The sequence below is a fragment of the Pecten maximus genome, chromosome 8 (genome assembly GCF_902652985.1).
Source record: "Pecten maximus chromosome 8, xPecMax1.1, whole genome shotgun sequence".
Lineage (NCBI taxonomy): Eukaryota > Metazoa > Mollusca > Bivalvia > Pectinida > Pectinidae > Pecten > Pecten maximus.
Window position 1 is genome coordinate 46,019,596 of NC_047022.1, and position 18,928 is coordinate 46,038,523.

Below are 18,928 nucleotides of genomic sequence, written 5' to 3' on the forward strand. Positions count from 1 at the left end.
TGTCAGTCTCACCTGTCCTGTATACACTCTACCTGTCAGTCTCACCTGTCCTATATACACTCTACCTGTCAGTCTCACCTGTCCTATATACACTCTACCTGTCAGTCTCACCTGTCCTATATACACTCTACCTGTCAGTCTCACCTGTCCTATATACACTCTACCTGTCAGTCTCACCTGTCCTATATACACTCTACCTGTCAGTCTCACCTGTCCTATATACACTCTACCTGTCAGTCTCACCTGTCCTATATACACTCTACCTGTCAGTCTCACCTGTCCTATATACACTCTACCTGTCAGTCTCACCTGTCCTATATACACTCTACCTGTCAGTCTCACCTGTCCTATATACACTCTACCTGTCAGTCTCACCTGTCATATATACACTCTACCTGTCAGTCTCACCTGTCCTATATACACTCTACCTGTCAGTCTCACCTGTCCTATATACACTCTACCTGTCAGTCTCACCTGTCCTATATACACTCTACCTGTCAGTCTCACCTGTCCTATATACACTCTACCTGTCAGTCTCACCTGTCCTATATACACTCTACCTGTCAGTCTCACCTGTCCTATATACACTCTACCTGTCAGTCTCACCTGTCCTATATATACTCTACCTGTCAGTCTCACCTGTCCTATATATACTCTACCTGTCAGTCTCACCTGTCCTATATATACTCTACCTGTCAGTCTCACCTGTCCTATATACACTCTACCTGTCAGTCTCACCTGTCATATAGACTGTACACTCTACCTGTCATTCTCACCTGTCCTATATATACTCTACCTGTCAGTCTCACCTGTCCTATATACACTCTACCTGTCAGTCTCACCTGTCATATAGACTGTACACTCTACCTGTCAGTCTCACCTGTCCTATATACACTCTACCTGTCAGTCTCACCTGTCCTATATACACTCTACCTGTCAGTCTCACTTGTCCTTTATACACTCTACCTGTCAGTCTCACCTGTCCTGTATACACTCTACCTGTCAGTCTCACCTGTCATATAGACTGTACACTCTACCTGTCAGTCTCACCTGTCCTATAACACTCTACCTGTCAGTCTCACCTGTCATATAGACTGTACACTCTACCTGTCAGTCTCACCTGTCCTATATATACTCTACCTGTCAGTCTCACCTGTCCTATATACACTTTACCTGTCAGTCTCACCTGTCCTATATATACCCTCTACCTGTCAGTCTCACCTGTCCTATAACACTCTACCTGTCAGTCTCACCTGTCCTATATATACTCTACCTGTCAGTCTCACCTGTCCTATATACACTCTACCTGTCAGTCTCACCTGTCTTATATAAACTCTACCTGTCAGTCTCACCTGTCCTATATACACTCTACCTGTCAGTCTCACCTGTCCTGTATACACTCTACCTGTCAGTCTCACCTGTCCTGTATACACTCTACCTGTCAGTCTCACCTGTCCTGTGTACACTCTACCTGTCAGTCTCACCTGTCCTATATACACTCTACCTGTCAGTCTCACCTGTCCTATATACACTCTACCTGTCAGTCTCACCTATCCTATATACAGTCTCACCTGTCCTATATATACTCTACCTGTCAGTCTCACCTGTCCTATATACACTCTACCTGTCAGTCTCACCTGTCCTATATACACTCTACCTGTCAGTCTCACCTGTCATATAGACTGTACACTCTACCTGTCAGTCTCACCTGTCCTAGACTGTACACTCTACCTGTCAGTCTCACCTGTCCTATATACACTCTACCTGTCAGTCTCACCTGTCCTATATATACTCTACCTGTCAGTCTCACCTGTCCTATATACACTCTACCTGTCAGTCTCACCTGTCCTATATACACTCTATCTGTCAGTCTCACCTGTCCTATATACACTCTACCTGTCAGTCTCACCTGTCATATAGACTGTACACTCTACCTGTCAGTCTCACCTGTCCTATATACACTCTACCTGTCAGTCTCACCTGTCATATAGACTGTACACTCTACCTGTCAGTCTTACCTGTCATATAGACTGTACACTCTACCTGTCAGTCTCACCTGTCCTATATACACTCTACCTGTCAGTCTCACCTGTCCTTTATACACTCTACCTGTCAGTCTCACCTGTCCTATATACACTCTACCTGTCAGTCTCACCTGTCCTATATACACTCTACCTGTCAGTCTCACCTGTCCTATATATACTCTACCTGTCAGTCTCACTTGTCCTTTATACACTCTACCTGTCATTCTCACCTGTTCTCAGGTGTGTACACTCTACCTGTCATTCTTAACTGTCTTATTGACTGTCCAGTCTTTCTATAAAGTACAATTGTTTAGGATTTTTCGATTTTCCCTTGAGTTGAAATATTAGACTTTTTTTTTATTTTCAACCCTTACTGTAATGTTCTTGACTAAAGAGTAACAATCTGTTTTACACGTTTTAACATAAATGTGCATTACTCCAAAAAACATTTCTGTTGTTTAGTTATATAGTGTATAGGGTTCTTAAATTCTAAAATTGATTCAGCCTTTAGAAATTCCTCCCTAGCCTTCGTGTCTTCAGAGGGCAAGAGAGGACACACCTGATAACTCACCAAGATCATCACAGCTTTGACCTTGACGTTGTATTCCATGGTAGTCACCTCTGTCACATCAAAGTGACTGTATATCTATAGTTAGTACACTTAGAATGACTGTTCTATATTATTTTCATCTTTAGCTGCATGTATATATTAAATGATATTGTTTTGATTTTGTGACCAGTGTCATGCCTGCCTAGTATACATGTATAATTTGCCATGCAATGTTGTTCAAACTCTTTCTTTTTTTAAAGTTGTATTTCACTGACTTGTTGAAGATACAAATTAATACACACTTTTTCAATTTAGATATACAAACTTAAAATATGCCATTTCCAGTTGTTTCAGACTTTCCTTTTATCACACTTTCTAGTTAAGTACAGTCTGTACACAGATATTGTCAGTGATGATTCAATAGTTATCTCACAGTTAACAAGTTATATAAGTTATCTCACAGTTACCAAGTTATAAGTTATCCCACAGTTAACAAGGTATATAAGTTATCTCACAGTTAACAAGGTATGTAAGTTATCCCACAGTTAACAAGGTATATAAGTTATCTCACAGTTAACAAGGTATGTAAGTTATCCCACAGTTAACAAATTATATAAGTTATCCCACAGTTAGCAAGGTATATAAGTTATCCCACAGTTAACAAGGTATATAAGTTATCTCACAGTTAACAAGATATATAAGTTATCTCACAGTTAACAAGGTATGTAAGTTATCCCACAGTTAACAAGGTATATAAGTTATCCCACAGTTAACAAGTTATATAAGTTATCTCACAGTTAACAAGTTATATAAGTTATCTCACAGTTAACAAGTTATATAAGTTATCCCACAGTTAACAAGGTATATAAGTTATCTCACAGTTAACAAGTTATATAAGTTATCTCACAGTTAACAAGGTATGTAAGTTATCCCACAGTTAACAAGGTATGTAAGTTATCTCACAGTTAACAAGGTATATAAGTTATCCCACAGTTAACAAGGTATATAAGTTATCTCACAGTTAACAAGTTATATAAGTTATCTCACAGTTACCAAGGTTTCTCACAGTTAACAAGGTATATAAGTTATCCCACAGTTAACAAGGTATATAAGTTATCTCACAGTTAACAAGTTATATAAGTTATCCCACAGTTAACAAGTTATATAAGTTATCTCACAGTTAACAAGGTATGTAAGTTATCTCACAGTTAACAAGGTATATAAGTTATCCCACAGTTAACAAGTTATATAAGTTATCTCACAGTTACCAAGGTTTCTCACAGTTAACAAGGTATATAAGTTATCCCACAGTTAACGTTATATTAACAATTCTATGTACAGGTGACTGACACCATAGAAGTATTACAAACGCCACCTAGTGGGCACAAATCTCCGGGAAGTAAACAAGAGGAGACAACTGCTTTGGTAGCTTCCACTCAGAGAATAGTTCCTGCCATAGGTAATATATACTCATTCAATCATTATCTCAAGGTTGAGAATGATCTTCATTTATTGATTCTACAAAATTGCAACCACAATCATATATATATACCTGTTATATATACAATATAAAAAAGAACTTTCCTTAAAAGTTAACATTGACATTGAAAAGTCTAAAAGACAAGTTATATGTAATCATTGCAGAGATCACAAGAGACAGTAGTAGTGAGAGGGGGAACTCTCTATCTGAGGACGAGTCTACATCACCAACAAAATTCAACAGAAACAGTGCTGTAAAAACTGACTCCCCAATTTCACGCTCTCTTCCAACACAACATTCTCCCAGCAAGGACAGAAGAGTTCCTGGATATTCGGAAAATTCTGATGGGCGGAGTGATGCCCATGAAAATTCTGATGGGCGGAGTGATGTCCAGGAAAAAGGGAAAGTGAAACAGCAAGTGGAGTTGTTTAACAAACTCCAAAACAATCACACTGAGGATAGCTCTCAAGGATGTGTGTTATTAACAGGTGTCAAAATGGAGAATGATTTACCAAATAATTCAATTCAGTTAAATCTTGATAACCGGACTAGTCCTCAGGATGTTTTAAATAGTCCGATGACTCTTGTAAATGGCAAACCGTTTGCTGATCAAGATTCAAATGCTAATGAGCTGTTATCAAATGACCTATCACCTTCAGGACGTAGGCATCCAGAGGTGCCATCTCTGGATTTAAATGAAATAAGTGTGGATGAAAGTGCGGAGGTGGATTCTATCAGTGGTGAGATTAATCCGCCTGTGGAGGATACGCGTATCCGTTTGTTTGTGGCATTGTTTGATTATGATCCTATCAGCATGTCACCAAATGTGGATTGTATTGACGAGGAGCTACCATTTAAAGAAGGTCAAATTATCAAGGTATTACAGATAACTTTGAGCATGGGTTACTTCCCTTTACACACTTGTCTGTGATTGCATGTTTCTTATTGGTTAATATAATGCATATTGGCTTTTCTAAACAAATTGCATGTCAAAAGCTTTTTAATATTGTTTTTTATTTTAACTGTTGTAGAAAAAATTATCATAAAAATTGAATGTGAGATTACAAGAGATGAGTTACTCAACAGATAGGATTATAAGTGTTATTCTTCTATGTAATAAGTACTAAGTCACAAAGATGTGAACAGATTTTAATTGTATGTGACTAAAAGTTTTCTTTTATTTTTCAGCCTAAAGTTGTCCTATTTTATAACGATATCCCTGTGATTGATAATACACCTAACCTAGAGAGTACCCTATGTATTAGGCATATCTAACCCTGTAACTCATTAACGCTACAAACAACTTATGGTAATACCATTGCTTTAGAGGAACAAGCTGCTATTATTCTCAACCTTCTATTTATCTATATAACCATAGATAGAATTTAATTAGCATTACTATTTTAGATATGAGAATGGCCAATCTTATTTTGTTTTATATCCAATTCATGAATGAATATATTGGTTGTTTTTTTCATTGATAGTATCATTGTAAATGAAATTGCTATACTGCCTACAGAATATTTGGTCTGTCAATTGATATCGTTATATTGCCAATAGAATATTTGGTCTGTAAATTGATATCGTTATACTGCCTTCAGAATATTTGGTCTGTAAATTGATATCGTTATACTGCCTACAGAATATTTGGTCTGTAAATTGATATCGTTATATTGCCAATAGAATATTTGGTCTGTAAATTGATATTGTTTTATTGCCAATAGAATATTTGGTCTGTAAATTGATATCGTTATATTGCCTACTGAATATTTGGTCTGTAAATTGATATTGTTATACTCATGCCTACAGAATATTTGGTCTTAATTTGATCTGCGTGATAGAAATCAATTAGCATGTTTCTTTGACCTTGAATATCATTGTAGTATAAAATGAGATGGGTCCTAAACCTAATCATAAAGGGCTCACGCAATTAAATTTTTTACTACATGTTATAACTAGTGACTCCATCCCTTCATTGGCTCGTTTGAAGTTCAGATGATGTGAAATTTAGATCAATTAAATTGAAGTTTAAAATTTGTGCTACCTGATAAATAATGTTATAGTGTGTGTATAAGGCTGGGGAACTCCCGCCTTTTTACACCTCAAATCTTACCTCATTCTGTTTTCAGTAGGAGTGTATATGTTTGATTTTCCAAATCTCAGGACCCTACTTTATATTATTGTATATAGAAAGTACCAATTTCATACGTTATTTAATCAGGAAATAGGTACAAACCTAAGAAACAGTACCAAGTACTGGTACGATATAGGAACAGAAATAACTTCCTAGGGGTCATGTTTAACTGCTGGCTGTTAATAGGGGTCATATTTACCTGCTGGCTCTTAATGGGGGTCATGTTTAACTGCTGGCTGTTAATAGGGGTCATGTTTACCTGCTGACTGTTAATAGGGGTCATGTTTACCTGCTGGCTGTTAATAGGGGTCATGTTTGCCTGCTGGCTGTTAATAGGGGTCATATTTACCTGCTGGCTGTTAACTTTGAATCTCTTTGTCCAGATATATGGAGACAAAGACCAGGATGGTTTTTATCGCGGAGAATGTAACAATAGAGTGGGCTTTGTGCCTTGTAACATGGTGTCAGAGATTCAAGTGGATGATGCTGACCTTGCAGAACAGCTCCTCAAAGAGAGTCAGGAAGCCTTCAGCATGCATTCCAATCTTTCAGGTATGATACTACCATTCTTTTTGTACAGTAGATCAGGAGACAAAGTGTCCTTAACAATAAAACAGTTTGACCTTTTGTACAGTAGATCAGGAGACAAAGTGTCCTTAACAATAAAACAGTGTGACCTTTTGTACAGTAGATCAGGTGACAAAGTGTCCTTAACAATAAAACAGTGTGACCTTTTGTACAGTAGATCAGGTGACAAAGTGTCCTTAACTATAAAACAGTTTGACCTTTTGTACAGTAGATCAGGAGACAAAGTGTCCTTAACTATAAAACAGTTTGACCTTTTGTACAGTAGATCAGGAGACAAAGTGTCATAAACAATAAAACAGTGTGACCTTTTGTACAGTAGATCAGGAGACAAAGTGTCAAACAATACAACAGTGTGACCTTTTGTACAGTAGATCAGGAGACAAAGTGTCCTTAACAATAAAACAGTTTGACCTTTTGTACAGTAGATCAGGAGACAAAGTGTCATAAACAATAAAACAGTGTGACCTTTTGTACAGTAGATCAGGTGACAAAGTGTCCTTAACAATAAAACAGTTTGACCTTTTGTAGAGTAGATCAGGCGACAAAGTGTCCTTAACAATAAAACAGTTTGACCTTTTGTACAGTAGATCTGGCGACAAAGTGTCCTTAACAATAAAACAGTTTGACCTTTTGTACAGTAGATCAGGTGACAAAGTGTCCTTAACAATAAAACAGTGTGACCTTTTGTACAGTAGATCAGGAGACAAAGTGTCCTTAACAATAAAACAGTTTGACCTTTTGTACAGTAGATCAGGAGACAAAGTGTCATAAACAATAAAACAGTTTCACCTTTTGTACAGTAGATCAGCTAGGTGGCAAAGTGTCCTTAACAATAAAACAGTTTCACCTTTTGTACAGTAGATCAGGAGACAAAGTGTCCTTAACAATAAAACAGTTTCACCTTTTGTACAGTAGATCAGGTGACAAAGTGTCCTTAACAATAAAACAGTTTCACCTTTTGTACAGTAGATCAGGTGACAAAGTGTCCTTAACAATAAAACAGTGTGACCTTTTGTACAGTAGATCAGGAGACAAAGTGTCCTTAACAATAAAACAGTTTGACCTTTTGTACAGTAGATCAGGTGACAAAGTGTCCTTAACAATAAAACAGTTTGACCTTTTGTACAGTAGATCAGGTGACAAAGTGTCCTTAACAATAAAACAGTGTGACCTTTTGTACAGTAGATCAGGTGACAAAGTGTCATAAACAATAAAACAGTTTGACCTTTTGTACAGTAGATCAGGTGACAAAGTGTCATTAACAATAAAACAGTGTGACCTTTTGTACAGTAGATCAGGAGACAAAGTGTCCTTAACAATAAAACAGTGTGACCTTTTGTACAGTAGATCAAGAGACAAAGTGTCCTTAACAATAAAACAGTGTGACCTTTTGTACAGTAGATCAGGTGACAAAGTGTCCTTAACAATAAAGCATTGTGACCTTTTGTACAGTAGATCAGGAGACAAAGTGTCCTTAACAATAAAACAGTTTGACCTTTTGTACAGTAGATCAGGTGACAAAGTGTCCTTAACAATAAAACAGTTTGACCTTTTGTACAGTAGATCAGGAGACAAAGTGTCCTTAACAATAAACAGTTTGACCTTTGTACAGTAGATCAGGAGACAAAGTGTCCTTAACAGTAAAACAGTTTGACCTTTGTACAGTAGATCAGGAGACAAAGTGTCCTTAACAATAAAACAGTTTGACCTTTTGTACAGTAGATCAGGAGACAAAGTGTCATAAACAATAAAACAGTGTGACCTTTTGTACAGTAGATCAGGAGACAAAGTGTCCTTAACAATAAAACAGTGTGACCTTTTGTACAGTAGATCAGGAGACAAAGTGTCATAAACAATAAAACAGTTTGACCTTTTGATCATAATGGCATGTATATCTGTGATAACTCTCTTGTAGTGGGGCCTGACTCCCAACATTATCACAAGTCTGTAGAGAGTCTCGACACACTGGAACAGAATGGTCTGCCAATCCCCTTGTCACCCACTGTGACAAGTCGACGCATGGTTGCACTCTATGACTACGACCCACAAGAGCTCTCACCAAACGTCGATAGTGAGGTAGGAATTGTCATAATCAATTGTATCTTATGGCATAATTGTGATTTATTTAAGAGGCTAAATATAAAAGAGACATGAATTTAACAAACTAAAATGGTACATTGTTTAATTTGACCACTATAGGTAGAGCTGCCCTTTCGGATTGGTGACATCATGTTTATTTTTGGAGACATGGATGATGATGGATTCTTCATGGCTGAACTGAATGGACATCGCGGACTTGTACCTTCCAACTTCCTCCAGGACGCACCTCTTCAGGAGGAGGACCCACATGAGGCAACAAGCATTGTCTCCCCAGCCAGGTCAGGCGAAAGTCTCAACCACATTTCGGGGTCACACCAGTCTGACCTTGGACTAGACAAAGTAGGTGACTGTGACCTAGGCTGCATGCATGTGACCGTCCCACCGAACCTGTGAAACTTCTGGGTGTAACATGGGTACTTTGGAAGTATTAGATTTTGTCATTGTGCATTTTTGGCATTATTTTTATTTTGCGAAACGAATTCATTTGGTTATATTTTTCATTATTTTTTGCTTGAATATTTGATTGTTTGCTTTCTTTTATCAGCACTGATTTTGACTAAATGTTTAATTGGAAATTTTTCTTATTTTAAAACTTATTTTCCATGCATGAATTGGGAGAAGGATAATCTTTTTTTTCAACATCTGATATATTTTAATAAAACTGGTAATATATGATACAGTAACTGTTCTATTGAGAAAAAAAAAGTTGAACGATCTTACACATATCATTGAATAAAATATTAACTCTAGAAAAGGGTAAAGTTTATTGTGAACAAGTAATACATAGTGATGACTTCAGGTTAGGGTAAATTAGAGTAAAGATTATTGTGAACAAGTAAAACTAAGCGATGACTTCAGGTAAGAGTAAAGTTTATTGTGAACAAGTAATACATAGTGATGACTTCAGGTTAGAGTAAAGTTTATTGTGAACAAGTAATAAATTATGACGACTTCAGGTTAGAGTAAAGTTTATTGTGAACAAGTAATACATATTGACAACTTCAGGTTAGGGTAAATTAGAGTAAAGATTATTGTGAACAAGTAATATATAGTGATGACTTCAGGTTAGAGTAAAGTTTATTGTGAACAAGTAATAAATTATGACGACTTCAGGTTAGAGTAAAGTTTATTGTGAACAAGTAATATATAGTGACGACTTCAGGTTATGGTAAATTAGAGTAAAGTTTATTGTGAACAAGTAAAACATGATGAAGATTTCAGGTTAGAGTAAAGTTTATTGTGAACAAGTAATATATAGTGATGACTTCAGGTTATGGTAAATTAGAGTAGAGTTTATTGTGAACAAGTAATATATAGTGATGACTTCAGGTTAGAGTAAAGTTTATTGTGAACAAGTAATATATAGTGATGACGTCAGGTTAGACTAAATTAGAGTTCAGTTTATTGTGAACAAGTAATATATAGTGATGACGTCAGGTTAGAGTAAATTAGAGTAGAGTTTATTGTGAACAAGTAATATAAAGTGATGACTTCAGGTTAGAGTAAAGTTTATTGTGAACAAGTAATATATAGTGATGACTTCAGGTTAGAGTAAGTTAGAGTAAAGTTTATTGTGAACAAGTAATATAAAGTGATGACTTCAGGTTAGAGTAAAGTTTATTGTGAACAAGTAATATATAGCGATGACTTCAGCTTAGAGTAAATTAGAGTTCAGTTTATTGTGTACAAGTAATATATAGTGATGACGTCAGGTTAGAGTAAAGTTTATTGTGAACAAGTAATATATAGTGATGACTTCGGGTTAGAGTAAAGTTTATTGTGAACAAGTAAAACATAGTGATGACTTCAGGTTAGAGTAAAGTTTATTGTGAACAAGTAAAATATAGTGATGACTTCAGGTTAGAGTAAAGTTTATTGTGAACAAGTAATATATAGTGATGACGTCAGCTTAGAGTAAATTAGAGTAAAGTTTATTGTGAACAAGTAATATAAAGTGATGACTTCAGGTTAGAGTAAAGTTTATTGTGAACAAGTAATATATAGTGATGACTTCAGCTTAGAGTAAATTAGAGTAAAGTTTATTGTGAACAAGTAATATAAAGTGATAACTTCAGGTTAGAGTAAAGTTTATTGTGAACAAGTAATATATAGTGATGACTTCAGCTTAGAGTAAATTAGAGTAAAGTTTATTGTGAACAAGTAATATAAAGTGATGACTTCAGGTTAGAGTAAAGTTTATTGTGAACAAGTAATATATAGTGATGACTTCAGGTTAGGGTAAATTAGAGTAAAGTTTATTGTGAGCAAGTAATATAAAGTGATGACTTCAGGTTAGAGTAAAGTTTATTGTGAACAAGTAATATATAGTGATGACTTCAGGTTAGAGTAAAGTTTATTGTGAACAAGTAATATATAGTGATGACTTCAGGTTAGAGTAAAGTTTATTGTGAACAAGTAATATATAGTGATGACGTCAGCTTAGAGTAAATTAGAGTAAAGTTTATTGTGAACAAGTAATATATAGTGATGACTTCAGGTTAGAGTAAAGTTTATTGTGAACAAGTAATATATAGTGATGACTTCAGCTTAGAGTAAATTAGAGTAAAGTTTATTGTGAACAAGTAATATAAAGTGATGACTTCAGGTTAGAGTAAAGTTTATTGTGAACAAGTAATATATAGTGATGACTTCAGGTTAGAGTAAAGTTTATTGTGAACAAGTAATATAAAGTGATGACTTCAGGTTAGAGTAAAGTTTATTGTGAACAAGTAATATATAGTGATGACTTCAGCTTAGAGTAAATTAGAGTAAAGTTTATTGTGAACAAGTAATATAAAGTGATGACTTCAGCTTAGAGTAAATTAGAGTAAAGTTTATTGTGAACAAGTAATATATAGTGATGACGTCAGGTTAGAGTAAAGTTTATTGTGAACAAGTAATATATAGTGATGACTTCAGGTTAGAGTAAAGTTTATTGTGAACAAGTAATACATGATGACGATTTCAGCTTAGAGTAAAGTTTATTGTGAACAAGTAATACATGATGACGATTTCAGGTTAGGATAATGTGGAGACTTTAGGGTAGGTTAATGTATAGTGTTGAAGAGGATGGTTTTATATTAAATAGCTTGATTTACTTATTTGGCCGTATATGATATAAAAACCTAGTCCACACAAATGTTTGATGTTAAGTATGTACACCTGTCTCCCATCAGCCATGAATACCTGTGGTACCGTCCACACATTGTACTGATTTGAAGGTTCTGTATCCAATGCCTGTGGTACCTACCAGACGTACTGATTTGAAGGTTCTGTATCCAATGCATGCTTCCTGGTGTCCTCAGTCATCTCCTTCTGTAGCCATTGTTGTTAAGTACTGTTATCCTGACACTGTGCTCACATGAACTCCGCCATCACCTTTATTATCCTGTATAAAACTCTATATGATATAGCAAGGATCATTTCAATAATGCCAGAGTTGAAAAGTGTAACATGACATTGTCTGCTAATATATTTATGAATTATTTAGATAACAATCTTGATCTTTACTGTATCAAACATCAGATAATATATACCAAAATGTCACACTTACCAATATACTGTTTGTATGAGACATCAGATAATATATACCAAAATGTCACACTTACCAATATACTGTTTGTATAAGACATAAGATAATATATACCAAAATGTCACACTTACCAATATACTGTTTGTATGAGACATAGATAATATATACCAAAATGTCACACCTACCAATATACTGTTTGTATGAGACATCAGATATATATACCAAAATGTCACACTTACCAATATATTGTTTGTATGAGACATCAGATATATATACCAAAATGTCACACCTACCAATATACTGTTTGTATGAGACATCAGATAATATATACTAAAATGTCACACTTACCAATATACTGTTTGTATGAGACATCGGATAATATATACTAGAACGTCACACCTACCAATATACTGTTTGTATGAGACATCAGATAATATACCAAAATGTCACACTTACCAATATACTGTTTGTATGAGACATTGGATAATATATACCAAAATGTCACACCTACAAATATACTGTTTGTATGAGACATTAGATAATATATACCAAAATGTCACACTTACCAATATACTGTTTGTATGAGACATAAGATATATATACCAAAATGTCACACTTACCAATATACTGTTTGTATAAGACATCAGATAATATATACCAAAATGTCACACTTACCAATATACTGTTTGTATGAGACATAAGATATATATACCAAAATGTCACACTTACCAATATACTGTTTGTATGAGACATTAGATAATATATACCAAAATGTCACACTTACCAATATACTGTTTGTATGAGACATCAGTTAATATATACCAAAATGTCACACTTACCAATATACTGTTTGTATGAGACATCAGATAATATATACCAAAATGTCACACTTACCAATATACTGTTTGTATGAGACATCAGATAATATATACTAGAATGTCACACTTACCAATATACTGTTTGTATGAGACATCAGATAATATATACCAAAATGTCACACTTACCAATATACTGTTTGTATGAGACATCAGATAATATATACTAGAATGTCACACCTACCAATATACTGTTTGTATGAGACATTGGATAATATATACCAAAATGTCACACTTACCAATATACTGTTTGTATGAGACATAAGATATATATACCAAAATGTCACACCTACCAATATACTGTTTGTATGAGACATCAGATAATATATACCAAAATGTCACACTTACCAATATACTGTTTGTATGAGACATCAGATAATATATACTAGAATGTCACACCTACCAATATACTGTTTGTATGAGACATTGGATAATATATACCAAAATGTCACACTTACCAATATACTGTTTGTATGAGACATCGGATAATATATACCAAAATGTCACACTTACCAATATACTGTTTGTATTAGACATCGGATAATATATACCAAAATGTCACACTTACCAATATACTGTTTGTATGAGACATTGGATAATATATACCAAAATGTCACACCTACCAATATACTGTTTGTATGAGACATTAGATAATATATACCAAAATGTCACACTTACCAATATACTGTTTGTATGAGACATTGGATAATATATACCAAAATGTCACACCTACCAATATACTGTTTGTATGAGACATTAGATAATATATACCAAAATGTCACACTTACCAATATACTGTTTGTATGAGACATAAGATATATATACCAAAATGTCACACTTACCAATATACTGTTTGTATGAGACATCGGATAATATATACCAAAATGTCACACCTACCAATATACTGTTTGTATGAGACATCGGATAATATATACCAAAATGTCACACTTACCAATATACTGTTTGTATGAGACATCAGATAATATATACCAAAATGTCATACCTACCCATATACTGTTTGTATGAGACATCGGATAATATATACCAAAATGTCATACCTACCCATATACTGTTTGTATGAGACATTAGATAATATATACCAAAATGTCACACTTACCAATATACTGTTTGTATGAGACATAAGATATATATACCAAAATGTCACACCTACCAATATACTGTTTGTATGAGACATCAGATATATATACCAAAATGTCACACTTACCAATATACTGTTTGTATGAGACATCAGATAATATATACCAAAATGTCACACTTACCAATATACTGTTTGTATGAGACATAACATAATATATACCAAAATGTCATACCTACCCATATACTGTTTGTATGAGACATCGGATAATATATACCAAAATGTCATACCTACCCATATACTGTTTGTATGAGACATTAGATAATATATACCAAAATGTCACACTTACCAATATACTGTTTGTATGAGACATAAGATATATATACCAAAATGTCACACTTACCAATATACTGTTTGTATAAGACATCAGATAATATATACCAAAATGTCACACTTACCAATATACTGTTTGTATGAGACATAAGATATATATACCAAAATGTCACACTTACCAATATACTGTTTGTATAAGACATCAGATAATATATACTAGAATGTCACACCTACCAATATACTGTTTGTATGAGACATTGGATAATATATACCAAAATGTAACACTTACCAATATACTGTTTGTATGAGACATTAGATAATATATACCAAAATGTCACACTTAACAACATACTGTTTGTATGAGACATAAGATATATATACCAAAATGTCACACTTACCAATATACTGTTTGTATGAGACATAAGATAATATATACCAAAATGTCACACTTACCAATATACTGTTTGTATGAGACATTAGATAATATATACCAAAATGTCACATCTACCAATATACTGTTTGTACGAGACATCAGATATATATACCAAAATGTCACACTTACCAATATACTGTTTGTATGAGACATCAGATAATATATACCAAAATGTCACACTAACCAATATACTGTTTGTATGAGACATCAGATATATATACCAAAATGTCACACTTACCAATATACTGTTTGTATGAGACATCATATAATATATACCAGAATGTCACACCTACCATTATACTGTCTGTATGAGCAGATAAAGTTTGCCACACAATTTTATGACTGACACAATAACGAATTCATATGTAGTTCATGAAATTATTTTGTTGGCCATTTTAGAAGTATTTGTTTTAGAACACTTAGTATTATTTGAATGGTTTTACCAGGAAACAAAATAAATGTTATCAATGTTACAGTATTTCTCAGCACGGAATAAGTCTGTATCAGTGTTAGTCGTCTAGTCTACAGTTAACTTAGGGGATGGACATATTTTGACCAAGTTTATAATAGAAAAAAATACATTATACCTCCTTTAGAATAACATATGTATCAGTCCATTTATAGTTGCGGTCACACTTACTCACAGGATCAAAGATGGCAGGGTTTTTGAAACTTTACTTAAAAGTTAAACAGTACTTTTCAATGATGGATACAGTGACGGTTTTTGCGTAATAGATTCACTGTACAAGTAATCTTCACTGATATTGAATAACTAGATAGTACAGCTTAGGCTTATTTTTATTTCCTTGTTTCAGTCACGAAACCAGTATAACAAATGATGCCCACCCACAATTTATCAGAACAGAAGAATCTGAGATAACAAAGTACTGACCTAATTTTTGGTTTCGTGACTCAGACATTTATATCTTGTTTTGAATGCATTTTTCAGGCGACCTAATTAAAGGTCATGGCCTTGGAGTCTTTGGAATGTTATTTTAGGTACCGTGAGTTTTATTTGAAGTGCTAGCTATATTTGCATGCAAATAGAAACAGTCCTTATGTCATAAATAATCAGAAAATGGAGTTCAACCAAACTACCGCAGTGGAATATTGTTACTGTAACTGTGGCTATCCCTCCACAGTGGAATAGTGTTACTGTAACTGTGGCTATCCCTCCACAGTGGAATAGTGTTACTGTAACTGTAGCTATCCCTCCACAGTGGAATAGTGTTACTGTAACTGTGGCTATCCCTCCACAGTGGAATATTGTTACTGTAACTGTGGCTATCCCTCCACAGTGGAATAGTGTTACTGTAACTGTAGCTATCCCTCCACAGTGGAATATTGTTACTGTAACTGTGGCTATCCCTCCACAGTGGAATAGTGTTACTGTAACTGTGGCTATCCCTCCACAGTGGAATATTGTTACTGTAACTGTGGCTATCCCTCCACAGTGGAATATTGTTACTGTAACTGGCTATCCCTCCACAGTGGAATAGTGTTACTGTAACTGTGGCTATCCCTCCACAGTGGAATAGTGTTACTGTAACTGTGGCTATCCCTCCACAGTGGAATATTGTTACTGTAACTGTGGCTATCCCTCCACAGTGGAATAGTGTTACTGTAACTGTGGCTATCCCTCCACAGTGGAATAGTGTTACTGTAACTGTGGCTATCCCTCCACAGTGGAATATTGTTACTGTAACTGTGGCTATCCCTCCACAGTGGAATAGTGTTACTGTAACTGTGGCTATCCCTCCACAGTGGAATAGTGTTACTGTAACTGTGGCTATCCCTCCACAGTGGAATATTGTTACTGTAACTGTGGCTATCCCTCCACAGTGGAATATTGTTACTGTAACTGTGGCTATCCCTCCACAGTGGAATAGTGTTACTGTAACTGTGGCTATCCCTCCACAGTGGAATAGTGTTACTGTAACTGTGGCTATCCCTCCAAAGTGGAATAGTGTTACTGTAACTGTGGCTATCCCTCCACAGTGGAATAGTGTCACTGTAACTGTGGCTATCCCTCCACAGTGGAATAGTGTTACTGTAACTGTGGCTATCCCTCCACAGTGGAATATTGTTACTGTAACTGTGGCTATCCCTCCAAAGTGGAATAGTGTTACTGTAACTGTGGCTATCCCTCCACAGTGGAATAGTGTTACTGTAACTGTGGCTATCCCTCCAAAGTGGAATAGTGTTACTGTAACTGTGGCTATCCCTCCAAAGTGGAATAGTGTTACTGTAACTGTGGCTATCCCTCCACAGTGGAATAGTGTTACTGTAACTGTGGCTATCCCTCCACAGTGGAATATTGTCACTGTAACTGTGGCTATCCCTCCACAGTGGAATATTGTTACTGTAACTGTGGCTATCCCTCCACAGTGGAATAGTGTTACTGTAACTGTGGCTATCCCTCCATAGTGGAATATTGTTACTGTAACTGTGGCTATCCCTCCACAGTGGAATATTGTTACTGTAACTGTGGCTATCCCTCCACAGTGGAATATTGTTACTGTAACTGTGGCTATCCCTCCACAGTGGAATATTGTTACTGTAACTGTGGCTATCCCTCCACAGTGGAATAGTGTTACTGTAATTGTGGCTATCCCTCCACAGTGGAATAGTGTTACTGTAACTGTGGCTATCCCTCCACAGTGGAATAGTGTTACTGTAACTGTGGCTATTCCTCCACAGTGGAATATTGTTACTGTAACTGTGGCTATCCCTCCACAGTGGAATATTGTTACTGTAACTGTGGCTATCCCTCCATAGTGGAATATTGTTACTGTAACTGTGGCTATCCCTCCACAGTGGAATATTGTTACTGTAACTGTGGCTATCCCTCCACAGTGGAATAGTGTTACTGTAACTGTGGCTATCCCTCCACAGTGGAATAGTGTTACTGTAACTGTGGCTATCCCTCCACAGTGGAATAGTGTTACTGTAACTGTGGCTATCCCTCCATAGTGGAATATTGTTACTGTAACTGTGGCTATCCCTCCACAGTGGAATATTGTTACTGTAACTGTGGCTATCCCTCCATAGTGGAATATTGTTACTGTAACTGTGGCTATCCCTCCACTGGAATATTGTTACTGTAACTGTGGCTATCCCTCCACAGTGGAATATTGTTACTGTAACTGTGGCTATCCCTCCACAGTGGAATATTGTTACTGTAACTGTGGCTATCCCTCCACAGTAGAATATTGTTACTGTAACTGTGGCTATCCCTCCATAGTGGAATAGTGTTACTGTAACTGTGGCTATCCCTCCATAGTGGAATATTGTTACTGTAACTGTGGCTATCCCTCCACAGTGGAATATTGTTACTGTAACTGTGGCTATCCCTCCATAGTGGAATAGTGTTACTGTAACTGTGGCTATCCCTCCATAGTGGAATAGTGTTACTGTAACTGTGGCTATCCCTCCACAGTGGAATATTGTTACTGTAACTGTGGCTATCCCTCCACAGTGGAATAGTGTTACTGTAACTGTGGCTATCCCTCCACAGTGGAATATTGTTACTGTAACTGTGGCTATCCCTCCACAGTGGAATATTGTTACTGTAACTGTGGCTATCCCTCCACAGTGGAATAGTGTTACTGTAACTGTGGCTATACCTCCACAGTGGAATATTGTTACTGTAACTGTGGCTATCCCTTCACATTGGAATATTTACTATTTGGTTATGATCACTTTAAAGGTTAACGTTTACCCTTTACAAAGACTCCATTCTCTATAAATTGATGACTTAAGGAAGGTATATTAATCAAGTGT

At 35.6% G+C, this 18,928-nt stretch overlaps 1 protein-coding gene and 1 long non-coding RNA gene across 17 annotated transcripts in view; one reads left to right on the forward strand and one right to left on the reverse strand.

The window, feature by feature from the left end:
- Nucleotides 1-18,928, forward strand: part of LOC117333679 (RIMS-binding protein 2-like) — a 323,862-nt gene that overhangs the window by 293,166 nt on the left and 11,768 nt on the right. For 10 of the 15 annotated variants that reach the window (XM_033893088.1, XM_033893085.1, XM_033893093.1 and 7 more), the window contains 5 exons: nt 3,916-4,033; nt 4,219-4,931; nt 6,572-6,740; nt 8,692-8,852; nt 8,976-9,215. In XM_033893088.1, coding sequence (XP_033748979.1) covers nt 3,916-4,033; nt 4,219-4,931; nt 6,572-6,740; nt 8,692-8,852; nt 8,976-9,215 — 1,401 coding nt within the window. Of the gene's footprint in view, nt 1-3,915; nt 4,034-4,218; nt 4,932-6,571; nt 6,741-8,691; nt 8,853-8,975; nt 9,216-16,094; nt 16,145-18,928 lie in introns of all 15 variants that reach the window. The other 5 variants (XM_033893096.1, XM_033893094.1, XM_033893095.1 and 2 more) reach the window with 4 other exon arrangements.
- LOC117333682 lies at nt 1,468-2,524 on the reverse strand. 2 transcript variants are annotated; one of them, XR_004533985.1, is made up of 4 exons: nt 2,077-2,524; nt 1,811-2,005; nt 1,592-1,670; nt 1,468-1,537 (listed from the first exon to the last, which is right to left on the reverse strand). It is a non-coding gene; the product is annotated as an uncharacterized LOC117333682 (long non-coding RNA). The 2 variants fall into 2 exon arrangements; XR_004533984.1 differs by having other exon boundaries at nt 1,811-1,980; nt 2,019-2,090.